This window comes from Equus caballus, chromosome 5, assembly GCF_041296265.1.
Source record: "Equus caballus isolate H_3958 breed thoroughbred chromosome 5, TB-T2T, whole genome shotgun sequence".
NCBI lineage: Eukaryota > Metazoa > Chordata > Mammalia > Perissodactyla > Equidae > Equus > Equus caballus.
The window spans coordinates 96,735,765-96,752,222 of record NC_091688.1 but is presented as its reverse complement, the minus strand read 5'-3'; the positions used below and the strand labels follow the sequence as shown (position 1 = coordinate 96,752,222).

At 33.6% G+C, this 16,458-nt stretch overlaps 1 protein-coding gene across 4 annotated transcripts in view; it reads right to left on the bottom strand.

Annotated features, from left to right (window-relative positions):
* ANKRD13C (ankyrin repeat domain 13C) overlaps positions 1-16,458 on the bottom strand; it is an 87,670-nt gene that overhangs the window by 59,600 nt on the left and 11,612 nt on the right. For all 4 annotated transcript variants that reach the window (XM_014740054.3, XM_023641860.2, XM_023641861.2 and 1 more), the window contains exon 2: positions 3,260-3,301. In XM_014740054.3, coding sequence (XP_014595540.1) covers positions 3,260-3,301 — 42 coding nt within the window. The remainder of the gene's footprint in view (positions 1-3,259; positions 3,302-16,458) is intronic.

The following is a 16,458-nucleotide window of genomic DNA, read 5'->3' as shown; positions in this document are numbered from 1 at the left end:
GAACATCCAGAGAGACCTTTATGAAAGTGAAAAATCTTACTAATCCTAGAGTTATTTCGTGGGAAAAATAAAAACTTGTAGATCTAGAAAAGACCAAGAATAAATTAAAAGGTTCAGCAACTGGTCTGAAGAACCTTTCTCTGATGTCTTACTAAAAGGATAAGAATTAAAGACTAGTTTTCCATTTCATCTCCTAAAGATTCCTGAACGTTTTTTAAGTATAATCTTCTTTTCCATTTCAACTCAAATCCATAGTCCAAAAACTTCCCAGCCAACATGGCCAAGATGGTCAATGGATCCAGAAATTCAGAAAAAAATCAGACTTCAAAAGTAAAAAAATAAGGTTATTCAGTAGGTTAAGATGAGTTAGAGAAAAGAAGTAAATAAAAGTGTGAAAGTCCTAGGGTATCTCTCTTTAACTCAATCTACAAATATTATTTGAATGCCCTGGGAATTTTTACTATGTTTACAAACAAGTATACACACAGAAAGTGCACTTCTACAATAAAATTACTAAAGGTATAGTATGTCTCTAAAGGAGGAGATAAAAGAGAATAGAGAGGCACGGACTGAACAATGGTATAATGTAAAATTAATTTACAGAATTAAGTAGATGTTTTATATTCCACTACACATTTTAATCTCACTCTTGTGCAACCAAACATCAAAAATATTAAAAGGCCATAAAGAAAAAAGCAAAACAGAGTAAACAACTGGAAAAATGGAAATGCATCAGTATATTAATGGCTGTACCTACTCTACATGAAAAAGACTCAGAAAGAGCAAATATTGACATTATTTGCAGATTCTGAATCATCTAACCAAGTGTTTCCCAAAATATGTTCCACAGAACTCTAGTCTCTCAAGATACTTGTGAAAAAAGAGCAAACACCAAATAACTGTGGGGAACAGTAACTCTATATCCAACCCTTGTCCCAGCTCAGAAGGTCACCATGCATATTAGCATATGGAAGTTCTAAGAAGGTGCACAATAAAGAAAACTGCTTAATATGTATTAACTCCCTATTCTCCAAATCTATGTGACCTGGAAAAAGGAAACTATTTTCCTCTAAATACTTATCAATGTCCCATGAAACTAATGTTCTGTGAAACACATTTTGGACAAGCTGATATAAGCCTGTGATGAAGCATAACAATACACAACACCTCCAATTAAAATTAGAACACCTAGACTTGGGATGGTAGATATATTTCATCTCATATTCAAATCCTGTAAATCCATATTTACTATTAAAGTGCTAAATTTAAAACAGCAATCAGACTTGGCATCAAATTAACAATGTCTGCCATGAAAACAGGAGGGAACCATACTGCATGATAGCTAACTTTGATATAGACCATAACCTTTTTGAATGGTTCTCAGTGAAAAGAGAGCAAGGCAGTTCAGCATAATGGTTAGGAATCCAGGCGACAGAGCCAGATACTCTAAACTCAAGTAAAACTCTGCTACTGTACTCTAGGAAAATTGCTTAACTTCTCAGAGCCTTTTTCATCTGTAAAATGGGGATAATCATATCTTCATTACATGGTTGCTGTGTTAAATGAGTATATATGTATAAAGCACTAAAAAAAGCATCTAGCACATTGTAAATGATCGATACATTTCAGTTATTTTCTAAAGTTCTGATCCAATGTTCTTTGACAAAAAGCATAAGTTTTTATTGGTCAAATTTAGCCAGCTACATCTGATATATTTTCACCAAGGTAACTAAACTAGAGACAACTATCATGGCTTGCCCTATCCATAGTCCTGCTGAACTAAACATTCTTCCTCTGTATACCTGATTCCCTCTCCTACTGCCAGCTCTCACCCCAAGCCACCCTGGCTAAAGATAATTTCACAGAAGTAAATACGCATCCCAAAGATAATTCATGAGCTCGCCAGTCACTCATCACTGTGGCTTGGCTTGAGACGAACTAGACCAATCAAACTTTTTGCTCAGAAATCTAGGAACCTAAGAAACTCAACTAGCTGGTGGTGATGACTCAAACCAAAAGTCATGAAGATTTAGGACCCTAGAACAGTTATTTGGGGTCATGCTCAATTTCAGTAAACAGAGAAAAATCAATCAAGAAATGGGAGAACATTACATATATATAAAGAACAGCAGACACACCATAAGAGATAAACAGATGACAGATAGATAGATAGATAGATAGACAGACAGACAGATAGACGGAGGGAGGGAAAGTGGGAAGGAGAAGGGAAGGAAAGAAGGAGAATGGCTGATCCCCCAAATTGTCTTGGTTACTGCTCTTCCTGAGATGCAGTTTGTCCCCATATCTTGAGTTTCTACAGTGTAGGTTCTTAATAAATCTCTCTTTATTTAGAGGTTATTTGAGTGTGTTCCTTACAAGAAGGAAAAAAATAGCATAACTAAACAAAGAAAGATTTGAGTCACCAATTTATACAGAATTAAAATCAAAATTAAATTATCATGCAGATCATATGCTTCACTTAACCATTCAGATCAAATGTTTATACAAACAGCTACATTACACTATATGACAATAACGGATGTACATAATCATACTTCCAGATGATCAGAAAGAAAAGTATTAACAAAAATTCATTAGCCTGTTTAAAAATTCAGGAGTATACGTTTTTAAAATATTTTTATCAAACACATCTAAAATTTAAAGTCTAGAGGCTTAAAAAGTTGCCAATCAGCTGTCTGGAATCTTCACTTCCAGGATTACCAGGAATCCACATAACTAAGATTTTATTGCATCTAGGGATAGCCTTAAAAAGTAGATCCTTTACATCACCTGTCTATGAGTTGCTTCTTTTTAAATTAAAGGAAAAAAAAGTACCACATTGTTACAATCTACCATACAAAAAGCTAGACTTATGAGTTTAGATATTCAAAATAGCCCATATTAAAGAATCTTATAAAATTCTTTGAATATTAAAAGTATTACAATAATTAATAAACTTTAATATTTGGAAATAAGAGTCTCCTGAAATTATAAATACTTGCCTGATAAAATAACCAAGTGAGGAAAAGAAACAGTTTCAAAAGACACAAAGGTTAGTACAGGATTTCCATTATCTCTTTGAAAAAAGTGCTATGGAAATCAGAAAATATTTGTTATTTTTAATATACTGAATCCTAAGCTCAGTTAGAAAATTAAAAAAAAGGTCAATTTTTAAAAACTCAAAAGACAAAATTCATCTTAAAATTTTTAAGCAGACAATACATTCGTGAAGTTAAACAACAAAAAAAAATTTACTAACCTTTATTTCCTAACATCACAGCAAGATGTAAAGGAGTGTTTCCTAAAATAGAAAAAAATTAAATTAGTGGAAAACATAGGAAAACTTATTCAAAAGTGGTTTTAGCTCCTTTAGAAATTTCACTGATAGATTTTAAGCAAAAATAACGTGAATGCAAATGATCCTGCTTATACAGCAAATTCAAAGTCAGAGGATGCCATGGTTTCTAAACACAATGTATCCTACGCCTCCCCACCCCCGCAAAGAAAAAGATACCCAGTTTGCTTTTGGGATTTCTTCTCCAAACAGACTTCACAGATTCCTGTGCTGTTAACTTCTCTATCATATCATTCTTCATTCATTCAACAAACAATTTAAACACCTACTATGGACTGATCCTTAAGGATAAATATCAATAAGACTCAATACCAGTCCTCAAATTGTTCAGAAGTCTTCTGCTGGAGACTGAGGTGAAAATAAATAATTGTTATTATTATTTATCAGAATAGCAGGGAGTACAGATAGTACAGAAGGGCACACAAGGCAGAACACCTCATTTTGCCTGTGCAGAGAGTTAAATATTGAAGACAGATCACACTGAAATGAGTCTTGAAGAATGGGTTAGAAATCTGTAGTCAAACAAAGTAAAGCTGACTAGTATTTCATGTTAAAAAAAAAACTCCCCCCGGGGCTGGCCCCGTGGCCAAGTGGTTAAGTTCACACGCTCCGCTGCAGGCGGCCCAGGGTTTCATTGGTTCGAATCCTGGGCACAGACATGGCACCACTCATCAAACCACGGTGAGGCAGCATCCCACATGCCACAACTAGAAGGACCCACAAGGAAGAATATACAACTATGTACCAGGGGGTTTGGGGAGAAAAAAGGAAAAAGTTAAATCTTTAAAAAAATATATATATTATTAAAAAAAAAAAAACTCCCCTGAATTACATCAAATGTAAGAACAATTTATACTTGGGAAACAAACAAACAAAAATGCTTATGACTAGTGGGGGTAAAGTTTAGCTTGTAGGACAACAGCAAATAATGAAATTGGACAGATGAGCAAAAGACAAATTAATGAGGATCTGTAGGCTGTGCTAATGAGTTTGGACTATATCCTACAGCTAATGTTATAGAAGGATTAATTTAACTTCAAAATGATACCCCAAGCCACATTTATAGCCTATAAACCTCTTATTAGAAAAGAAAGCAAACCTATAGTACTATTTGAAAGTAAAATTACTAAATAAAATTTATGTATACTGTTTTTCAGATATTAGCATTTTTACAGAAGTCACCATATGAACAATTTTTGCAATAAAATGAGCTACACACTTATCAAGAAATAATATACAGGATAAAATAAGATGATTACTTTTTCTAAGAAATTTGTGTAAGATCTACCCCAAACTCTTAGTTTGACAAAACCTGCCAAGATGATTAAAACATACATGCACACATCTTTTGCTCAATAGGCAGAATAGAACCGGAATTGTTGGCAGAGAGCAAAATGATATTTTGTGCAAAATTTTGAAGACAAATAAATTCACTAAGTTTAAATTTTCTCTGTAAGTAATTTTACCAAAAAAATCCTGGATTACAGTAAATCTCTTGGTGTTAACCATTAGGAATCAAAAAAAAAGCAGATTTGCGGACATAATTCACATTATGTTTTTCAGAAATAACAATCTGAAGGACAAATTTCCATTAGTGACTAAGCAATATACTCCCTGGTTTTCACACCTCAGAACTCATCCTAATTAAAATACGGAAACCACTATAATACACTGATAATAATCATACATTGAAGCATGTCCCCAGAAAAGAGGCTATGCTCACAATACTACTTAAGAAGTTTCAATAGTTGCCAAGTTATCAGCATAAGCTATTTTCCAAAAAGACAGACTTCGATCTTCCCCAAATTTCACACCTTTCAGTGAGCTATCTTCTCAAAATATTATGTCATAATGTTAAAAAAAATTTACATGGGTAAGAATAAAAATGACAAGGCAAATGAAAAAAGTATTTTGGTTTTAGAAAAGCATTGTTGACTGCTAGTTCAATACGGAACATGCAGTGAAGGAAAGTATTTTTCACTGCAAATATATAAAAATATGAAGTTAGTAAAATGATTTCTCTATCTTCTCATGTTGAGATCATAAACCTACTTCATAAAGAAACAAAAGAAAAACTCTAAAAAACAAAACTACATCAGTGATTTTTCTATTTCCCCCCCAACATACACACAAAAAAAAATACTATAAGGTTAGGGACTTTCAACTGACTTTTCTGGATAAGGAAATCTCAGTAAGGCACAATTTTTCTACTATTGACTAACACCATGTTTAGGTCAAACACTACATGAAAATGCTTAAGAACAATTTTAAACTTAGTCATCCACTGATATCAGATTTGGAACCATCTGTGGGTCAGGTTAATACACTATTCAGTGCCTTCAAAGTCTTCAGCTTAATACAAGGTAAAAGAAATCCACTTGTAAGACCTCAAGTAGCCAAAGCAATCTTGAGAAAGAACAAAGACGGAGGCATCACACTTCCTGATTTCAAATTGTATTACAAAGCTATAGTAATCAGAACAGTACGGTATTGGCATAAAAATATAAATAAATGGAATAGAATAGAGAGCTCAGAAATAAACCCATGTATATATCATCAATTAATTTATGAAAACGGAGCCAAGAATATACAACAGGGAAATGACAGTCTCTTCACTAAATGGTGTTGGGAAAACGGACAGCCACACAAAAAAGAATGAAACTGGACCAGTCTCTTACACTATACACAAAAATTAACTCAAAATGGATTAAAGACTTGAACATAAGACCAGAAACCATAAAAGTCTTAGAAGAAAACATAGGCTCCTAGATATCAGTCTTGTCAATGATTTTTGAATCTGACACCAAAAGCAAAAATAAACAAGTGGGACTACATCAAACTAAAAGCTTCTGCACAGCAAAGGAAACCATCAACAAAATGAAAAGGCAACCTACAGAACGGGAGAAAGTATTTGCAAATAATATATCTTACAAAAGCTTAATATCCAAAATATATAAAGAACTCACATAACTAAATAGAAAAAAAACAAGCAATCCAATTAAAAGATGGGCAGAGGATCAGAATAGATATATTTCCAAAGAAGACATACAGATGGCCAAGAGGTACATCAAAAGATGCTCGACATCACTAATCATCAGACAAATGCAAACTAAAACGACAATGAGATATCACCTCACACCTGTTAGAATGGCTATTATCAAAAGGACATGCGATAACAAATGCTGGTGAGGATGTGGAGAAAAGGGAACCCTTGCGCACTGTTGGTGGGAATGCAAAGTGATGCAGCCACTATGGAAAACAGTATGGAGGTTACTCAAAAAGTTAAAAATAGGGGGCCGGCATGGTGGTGGAGCGGTTAAATTCGCGCACTTTGCTTCCACAGCCCAGGTTTGCAGGCTCAGATCCAGGGCTCAGACCTAGCACCACTGACCAAGCCACGCTGTGGCGGCATCGCACATAAAATACAGGAAGATTGGCACAGATGTTAGCTTAGGGCCAAGCTTCCCCACACACAACAAAAATAATTAAAAATAAAACTGCCATATGATCCAGCAATTCCACTTCTGGGTATTTATCCAAAGAAAACAAAAATACTAACTAGAAAAGATATATGCACCCCCATGTTCACTACAGTGTTACAATAGCCAAGATATGAACACCACCCAAATGTCCATCAATGGATGAATGGATAAAGAAAATGTAGTATATATACAATGGAAAATTATACGGCCATAAAAAAATGAAATCTTGCCATTTGCAACAACATGGATGGACTTTGAGAGCACTGCACTAAGTAAAATAAGTCAGACAGACAAAGACAAATACCATAGGATCTTGCTAACATGAGGAATCCAAAAAAAAAAACCAAAACCAAGGTCAGAGATAAGGGAACACACTGGTGGTTGCCAGAGATGATAGGTGGGGGATGGATGAAATGGGCGGAGAGATTCAAAACCTTAATAATATCAACAGTTACCAAAACCTGATAATTAAAATGCAACAGGAATTACCTTAGGCAAGGGTTGCAAACTCAAATGTTTTATCATCAGGTAAATGCAATTGGAAAGGTTTTGGTGTTACTGTTCCTAAACATTTCGAATAATACACTTGTAAAACTATCTAACCCTGGAGTTTCTTTTGAGTGAACATTTTCATTATGGATATACTGCCTTTAAATAATGCCAAGAACAGTTATGTTTTCTAATTCCTTTTTGTGTTCATTTTGACAAACTGAATTTTTCTAGGACTCTGTCATTATTTAAATTGTCGTTTATTGGCATACATTTTGTTCACAATAGCCTTTAATAATTTATTAATGATATTAGAATTTACAGAGATGCCCCGCTTTTCATCCATATTTATTATCTATGTTTCCTCTTTTTCTTTTTATCAGTCAGAGGTTTATTAATCTTATGCATCTTTTTAAAGAACAAAGTTTTCGCATGTTGCTACTTAACGTTTGTTTTTCCAATTTGGTAACTCTTGCTCTTTCATTATCTCCTTATATTTATTTGGATAAAATACACTCAAATTGGGAAATTAAGCAAATTAAGTTGTTCTTTTTCTAATTTCTTGAAATGGATTGTTAGATGATTTTTCAATCTTTTTCCTGATACATCTTTATTTATTTATTTATTTATTATTTATTTTGCTGAGGAGGACTGGCCCTGAGCTAACATCTGTGCCAATCTTCCTCTATTTTGTATGTGGGTCGCCACCACAGCATGAGTGATGAGTGGTGTAGGTCTGCACCCTGGATCCGAAACTGCGAACCTGGGTCACCAAAGTGGAGTGCACTGAACTTTAACTACTATGCCATGGGGCCGACCACAATCTTTATCTCTTTATTAATAATTTCTAGCTTAATTACATTGTGATCTGAGAACAAACTCAGCATAATTTCAATCCTCTGAAATATGTTCAGATTCATTTGCCTTATGATCAAGTCTAGTCAGTTTTTGTAAATGCTTTCCATATCTTTGAAAGAGCATGTATCCTGAAGTTGTTGTATGTACCATTTCACATAAATTTACTAGATCTGGTTTGTTGTGTTGTTCCTGTCTTTTATATCCTTACTGGGTTTTTTGGTCAGATTCTTGTTACAGAAAGAGGAATTGCAAAATTTACCACTATAATTGGAGTTTTTTTAATATCTTCTTGTAGGTCTAGCAGTTTTTCCTTGACATATTTTCTGGCTATGATATTAAGTACAAATCAAATTTTTTTTTAATGTATAAACTTTTATTGAGGAACTGGTTCAATGTAATTCAGCTATTCATTAGACCCCTATTGAAGAATTTTTTATGCACCAGGAGTAATACAAAAATGAATAAAACTATCTTTGCTCTTTAGGGGCCTACAACTCTGTATAACAGATGCAGATGACTAGGGTACATTATTAAGTTTCATTATAAAGTCACACAATTCTACAGAAGCTCAGAGGGGAGAAAATGAATTCTGATGGAATGTTGTAACTCAGGAAAAATTATAAAAGAGGTGGTAACAAATCAAATCTTTATATTTTCTTGATTCATTGAATTTTTCATTATGAGGCATCTCTCTTTATCTCAGATAATGTTTACTGGTTTAGAACTTATTATGATGTTCATACAACTATACCAACTTTTTTTGGATTGATATTTGCATGGAATATATTTTTCAATCCTTTCACTTTCAACTTTTAGACATTTTTGCATTTTAGATGTGTTTCTAACTGCATGTAGCTGACTGTGACTTCATACAATACACCAGTATTTGTTTTTTCCCTGGAGCACTTAATTTAGTTTCATATGTTATACTTCCTGATATATTGGAGTTTAAAGCTACCATCCTGCTTTGTGTTTTCTATTTGTCCTGCTGGTTCTATGCTCCTTTTTCTCATCTTTCTTACCTTCTTCTAGACTAATTATTTTCATTATTCTATTTTGTTTTTTCATTTGTGGGATAGAAGGTATAAATAAAATGTATTATTAAAATTAAATTACTTCTTTTTATTTTCTTTATTTGGCTTAGAAGATTTGCAGTTACATTTGTGGCTTGCATTTTATTTCTATTAGACAGCACTGCTCTAGAGTTCACAATGTACATATTTGATTTATCAAAGTCTAATGTTAAATGGTACATTACCCCTCTTCAGAGAAATGCAATGACCTTGGAAAACTAACTTCACTCCCTTCATCCAGACTTACATGCTACTGTTATCTAGTCCTGTAAGTTTTTTATTTTCACCTTACAGAGTCAATATTCATTTAGGTTTATTTACCATTTTTGTTGCTCTTCATCCCTGTCTTCATTTCTAACCTTCCATCAGAATCATTTTTCTTCTATCTGAAGCATATCCTTCAGTATTTTTTAATGATAATCTGATAAATGAATTCTCTCAGGTTTTTGTTTATAAATATCTATTCAACTTCAGTCTTGAAGGATATTGTACTGGGTATATAATGCTTGATTGGCTGTTATTTTCTTCAGCATTCTATGTGGTCTTATGGTTTCCTTTTTTGTTGAGAAGTCAGCTATAGGACTTTCTACTGCTCCTTTGAAAGTAATGTGACTTTTCTTTTCTGGCTGCATTTAAGTTTTTTTGATTTTATTTTTCAGCCAATTCACTCCAATGCAGGTTCCTTTTTTTATTCTCCTTGGGTTGGACTTCTTAAATCTCTGAATTGGTGTTTTTCATCGATTTTGGAAAACTCTCAGCAAATCTCTCTCCAAATATTGCTTTAGCCCTCTCTCTGGGGTTCAACTAATGTAGAACTTCTCTTACACTTTTTATTTCTTTCTGTTTCCATTTTTCAGTATATTTTCTTCTGATCTATTTCCAAGATCATGAGTTCTGTCTTCTTTGGAGTTTAAATTGTTACTAAACCCATTTATTTAGTTTTTAATGTTATTATATTTTTCCACTTGAGAATTCTATTTAGTTTTTCAAATATGTGATTTCAATTTTTATAGTTTCCAGTTCTCTGCTAAAATATTCAACCTTGTCTCTTATCCCCCAAGAACACAATAAACATTGTTATTTAAAGTTTTTGTCTAATAATTATAATAAATGACCCTCTGATGGGTCTGTTTTTCTTATTATTTCTCCCTGATTCTCATTCATGTTGTCCAGTTTCCTTATAAGGCTGGTCCATCTTCAATTATATGATGGACATGGACATGGTATTTAATTAATTTTTTTTTTTTAAGATTTTACTTTTCCTTTTTTCTCCCCAAAGCCACCTGGTACATAGTTGTGTATTTTTAGTTGTGGGGCCCTCCAGTTGTGGCATGTGGGACACTGCCTCAGCATGGCCTGATGAGCGATGCCATGTCAGCACCCAGGAGCCAAACCAGCGAAACCCTGGGATGCTGAAGTGGAGCACATGAACTTAACCACTCAGCCACAGGGCCAGCCCCTTTAATTAACTCTTTACATAAAAATTTTGAAGCCTAAGAAACAAATCCTCCAGAGACTTTCAAGTGCTTCTGACATGTGTCTGAGAGTACTAGACTCCAAGATCAACTAATCCAGGGAATGACATTTTCTTCTGGCCCTCACAAATGACTCACAGCTTATGCTTCAGCCTGTATCAGAGCTGACTAACTTTCGGTTCACCCTATTCCTAAGGTGCAGCTCATAAAGATCTCAGCCCCAAAAGCAGCATGTTTAAGAGATAGCCCATACTCAGCAGGACCAAACTGCCATCTTTTGTTCTCTTAGTTCAGTGAGGCTGTCAAAAGCTCATCATCTTAACTACTTCTTCTGGGTTCACAAAAGCTACTGGGGCAAAACAACCTAAAGTGTTAGGCTCATATCTTTGGATTTCCATCTTCTGCCAGATCTTGGCCCAGTAATTCCTTCCTACCTTGTTAGATCTCCAATGCCCTTAAGGTATTTTATTCTTGCTTGTTACTAAAGAAGATTAGTCCTAATTATCTAGTCCATCATTATTAGATGCAGAAATTCTACTTCAATTTTTATTGTTAAATTTCTCCATATTTGTAATACTTTGCTTTTTATTCTTTGATACTGTTAAGGCAAAAGATGCAAAAATTTTATTAGCACTAATGATCATAACTCCTATCAAAATATAATTATTCTCTTAGCATTATTTAAATCATTTTTATCTCAATTCAATTTTATCAGCAATTAATCTTACTATTCATATTTTTCTTTACCATTAACTCAACAATAAAATTTCCATTTTTTACCATTCTCTTTCAGGTATGTCTGTGAAAGTCCTTTCCTTCCCTTTTAGTAGATGTCATAGTTATTTTTGGAATTTTTTTCCATGCTCCTTTCTCTTAGCAACAAATCCCATAACTTAAGTACATGAACCAGGGAGGGCACATGACTCCAACCCCAACCAGTCTGATACCTAACTAGAATACTGCTTCAGGGAAGAGCACAATTCCCACTTTGGTCAAGGTTCTTTTCTGCAATTTTCTTTTTTTTTTTTTTTTTGTACTTGAGCTGGTGGGAAACACTGTTTATTGCCATTAGAACCACAATGCTTTAAGGTTTTGAGTAAGGGGCTGTATATTCTCTACCACATAGATCAGTAGTTCTCAATCAGGGGCAATTTTATCCCCTAGGGAAGATTTGGCCATTTGGTTGTCAAAATTGGGGGTAGGGGTACTAATGGCATCTAGAGGATAGAGCCCATGGATGCTGCTAAATATCTCACAATGCACAGGACAGGTTCCCACCAGAAAGAATTATCCAACACAAAATGTCAAGTGCAGAGTTTGAAAAACTCTGACACAGATAAAGCCCAATTGCAATAAGAAAGAATGAAATTCTACATAACAGCAGAGCTAAGAGATTGTAGGAAAAAAAATATTCTGACAATACTGTAGGAGGTCCAGATACACTCATGCCCAATATTGGCTCCCAGGCTACCATTTTCAGTTATATGAAACAATAAATACCTGTCAGCTTAAGTTAGTTTGCAGTGAGTTTCCATCAATTATAACTGCAAGAATCACTACCAATACAATATGGGAATATAAAGCTTTATTTGCCATAATCATACTTTGGGAGATTTCTATTTTTTAAGTGCTTTTGCTTTGCTTTTCTAGTCTGTCTTTTTTATTTGGTCTTTTAAAATTTATCTTCTGCAATAACATAGACTGTAAAAAGATATATTTTAAATTCTATTTGTAGCAAACTAACACTTTTTAGAAAGCATTTTTAAAATCATATATACCTAACAAAGTAAAAAAATAAACCACACTTTTGATTCCCTTTTACGAAAAATGAGGAAGCCTGTACTTACATTTCTCCTCTATCTCCATTTTTGTTTCACTGATTTAATTAGTAGTTATTAACCTTTTTCTCATCCTTTATAGAACACATGTCTTTCAAAATTTGAAACAAAAGGTTTTTCTGGAAATTTGCTCACAAGATCATAATCATATTTCCTATAATTATTAGACTTATCAATGGTAAATTTAACTGGTTTCAATGTTCATTATCAGTCCTTTTCTGACATAAATTCTCCTTTCTTGGGTTGGCCATTTAAATTCATCTCTTATGATCTGTGATACTTCTTTGAATAATATTTTTCAGGAATGATATCATGGCAATTGTTCTATTTTCTAGAAAATGACTATTGCTTTCAAAAATGACTATCAGGCCAGAAGGAAGTCTACAGTTGGAAGACGGTGTAACAAGTACGTTCTAACATTTGAGAGGTCTGAAGCCAAAGTGATATTCATTTGTTCAATAGTAACCTGTGCTTTTCACTTGTGTATGTGTAGGATTCCTCATTAAATTTTAAAATATGACCAAGATATGCAGAATCTCTTTCCATTAATTTTCCCTGGAACACATTATGAGTTCTCTCTAACTTTGGAATCAGAACTAATTCTAGATCAAAAATATTTTCTTCTTCATTTACAGCTTTGAGTATTGTCTCTGATCCACTTATTTTGTTTTATTCTCTGTAAATACATATTATTCATAAAATGAAATATATAGAGGTATTCGCTATACTTATAGCTTGTCCTTAATTCTTTTAATTTTTCTCCTTTTCCTCTACGGTCTTGGTTTTCAAATGAATTTTGTCATCATGCATTCAATTTTCTATAATACCAAGACTTTACTGCATTTAATTTAGATTTTCAATGAATTGACTACATTTTTTAAAATTCCATAGGATCTTCTTATTTTGGCCTGTTTTCTTCACATCATCATATAACAGTTTTAGAAAACCGTTGTTTGGAGAGCAAACTGTTTTGATCTCTTACTGAAAAACAAAGCAATTATTTTCTAAACTTTCCTTCTACTTTTTTACAGTATTCTTAATGGTATCTTCAAGATACTTATGATTCTTTTATAACGAATTTTTTCAAAGATCCTCAGATGGACTTTTTTTCCCTCCTCATTCATCCTGGAATGAAGATTTTTTTCCAATCTGGTATGGGAAAGGACAAGCAGATTGCCCTTAGTTTCCTCTCAGTTCATTAAAGAGGATGAATAAAAGAAACCTTCTCTAAACTCTGAAGCTAAACAAACAAGCTGATACTCAAGCACTTTCCTATGAAACTCTATTCTAATATTCTAGATAATACAAAGAGAATCAAAGAGCTGAGGGACTGAGGAGTTGCTGCAGAGAAATCAAAGATAAGAAGAACACTGCAAGACGTACACTCTGAAAACTACAAACCATTATTGAAAGAAATTAAATAATACCTAAAAAATCCCAAATTTATGGATTAAATATCGTTAAGATGACAATACTCCCCAAATTAGTCTATAAAGTCAATGCAACCTCCATCAAAATCCCAGCTGGCTTTTTTACAGAAATTGACAAGGTGATCCTAAAATTCACGTAAAAATTCAAAGGCCCCAGAATATCCAAAACAATCTTGAAAAAGAACAAAGTTGGATGATTCACACTTCGCAATTTCAAAACTTACTACAAAACCACATTAATCAATACACTATGTATTTGCATCAGGATAGACATATCTATCAATGGACCAAACACACCATACACAAAAATTAATTCAAAATAGATCATAGACCTAAACGTAAGAGCTAAAACTAGAAAACTCTTAGAAAAAAACCAAAGGAGTAAATCTTTGCAAACTTGGATTAGGTAATGGTTTCTCAGATATACCAACATCACAGCAAAAAAAGCAAAAGTAAATTGGACTTCATCAAAATTAAAATATTTTGTGCTGCAAAGGATGGCGTCAAGAAAGTGAAAAGACAACCCACAGAGAAAGAAAATATTTTGCAAGTCATATATTTGATAAGGGTCTTGTATCCAGAATATACAAAGAACTCTTTCAATTAAATATTAAAAAGACAACCCAATTTAAAAATGGAAAGGATCTGAATAGCCATTTCTCCAATGAAGATATACAAATGGCCAATAAGCACATGAAAAGATGCTCAAAATCATTAGCCATAAAGGAAATACAAATCAAAACCACAATGAGACACCACTTTATACTCACTAGGACTGGTATAATCAAAAAAACAGATAATAACAAGTATTGACAAGAAGGAGAAACTGGAATCCCCAAACATTGCTGTTGGGAAAGTAAAATAGTGCAGCCACTCTGAAAACAGTTCAGCAGTTCCTCAAAATGGTAAACAGAGGTACCACATGACCCAGCAAAAGATATATACCCAAGAAAATGAAAACATGTCCACACAAAAACTTACATACAAGTGTTCATAGCAGCATTATTCATAATAGCCAAAAAGTAGAAACAACTCATATGCCCATTAATTGATGAATGTACAAATAAAATGAGGTAAGCCCACGCACGCATGGAATATTATTTGGCAACAAAACACAATGAAGTACTGATACATGCTACAACACGAATGCACCTTGAAAACAATGCTAAGTGAAAGAAGCCAGGCACAAAAACACAGACTGTATGATTCCATTTATATGAAATGCCTAGAATAATCAAATCTACTAAGAGAGCAAATAGAGTAGTCGTTGTCTAGGGCTGGGGGAAATAGGGGGACTAGGGAATGAAAGCTAAAGGGTGGAGGGTTTATTTTTAGAGTGATGAAAATGTTCTCAAATAGATTGTGGTGATGGTTGCACAACTGTGAATATACCAAAAACCACTTAATCGTATACTTTAAATGGTTCAGTTGTATGGCGTATGAATTATACTGCAATAAAGCTGTTTAAAAAATAAATAAATAAAAGATAAGAGAAGTGGGGGATAAGTAAGCTTGTTAGGATTGCAGTAAAAATTTATTCATGCTCCTAGCAATTTTAAGAGCAAAAAGTCTTCCTTATAAAGCCTTTTTACTGGACTTCTTATTTTGCCTTAACCACCACCACCCAGGGTAGTCCAGCTCTGGACTAAAATAAGTTTTCTTGCCCACTTCCTTCTTTGGTGTGAATTTCTCTATACAAAACAAGGTACTAGAAATAGCTTTATCTTTTTTGATAGCAATAAATGAAGACAAAAGGAAGGGGTAGGCTTGCTGAAGGGCACAAACTTACTCCTGCTACGTTTCTCATATTAGAAACTTTCTCATCCTCTAATTCAGGGACGTGACATAAAGTTTTACTGGAACACAGCCACATGCTGATTGTTTATGAACTGTTTATGGCTATTTTCATGCAACAGATGGTATGGCTCATAAGCTATAATATTTACTACCTTGTCCTTTAATTAAATGTTTGTAGACCCCTGCTCTAATCAGTAAGGGGTCTAATCATGTCATATTGCATTGGTTCCAGGATAGAACACCTGTCAACCACCAATATAATTTCTACATATAATCACATCATATTAGTTATTAAAAGTTTCTTTCATAATCTACTCTACTTGATCATAGTGTCATTACTGTATTTTAATGTAAAGTTAGAAGTTCATAGATTCTGTTATTTCTCCAACATTTTACCCAGAAGTAAAATCTATTCATTTTCACTCAACAAATATTTACCACGGAATTACCAGGCATAGTACTGGACACTAGAGATTCAACCATTAGCAAACCAGAAATAATTTCTGCCATCGTGGATCTTATATTCATAAAAAAGAGTAAAAGAAATATAAAAGGAAACAAAATAGGTTGTGATAGGTGTTAAAAAGAATAATAAAAGGCTAATATTGAAAATAATAAAAGGAGATGTACTTTTTGATACTTCAGTCAGGAACATATGTCT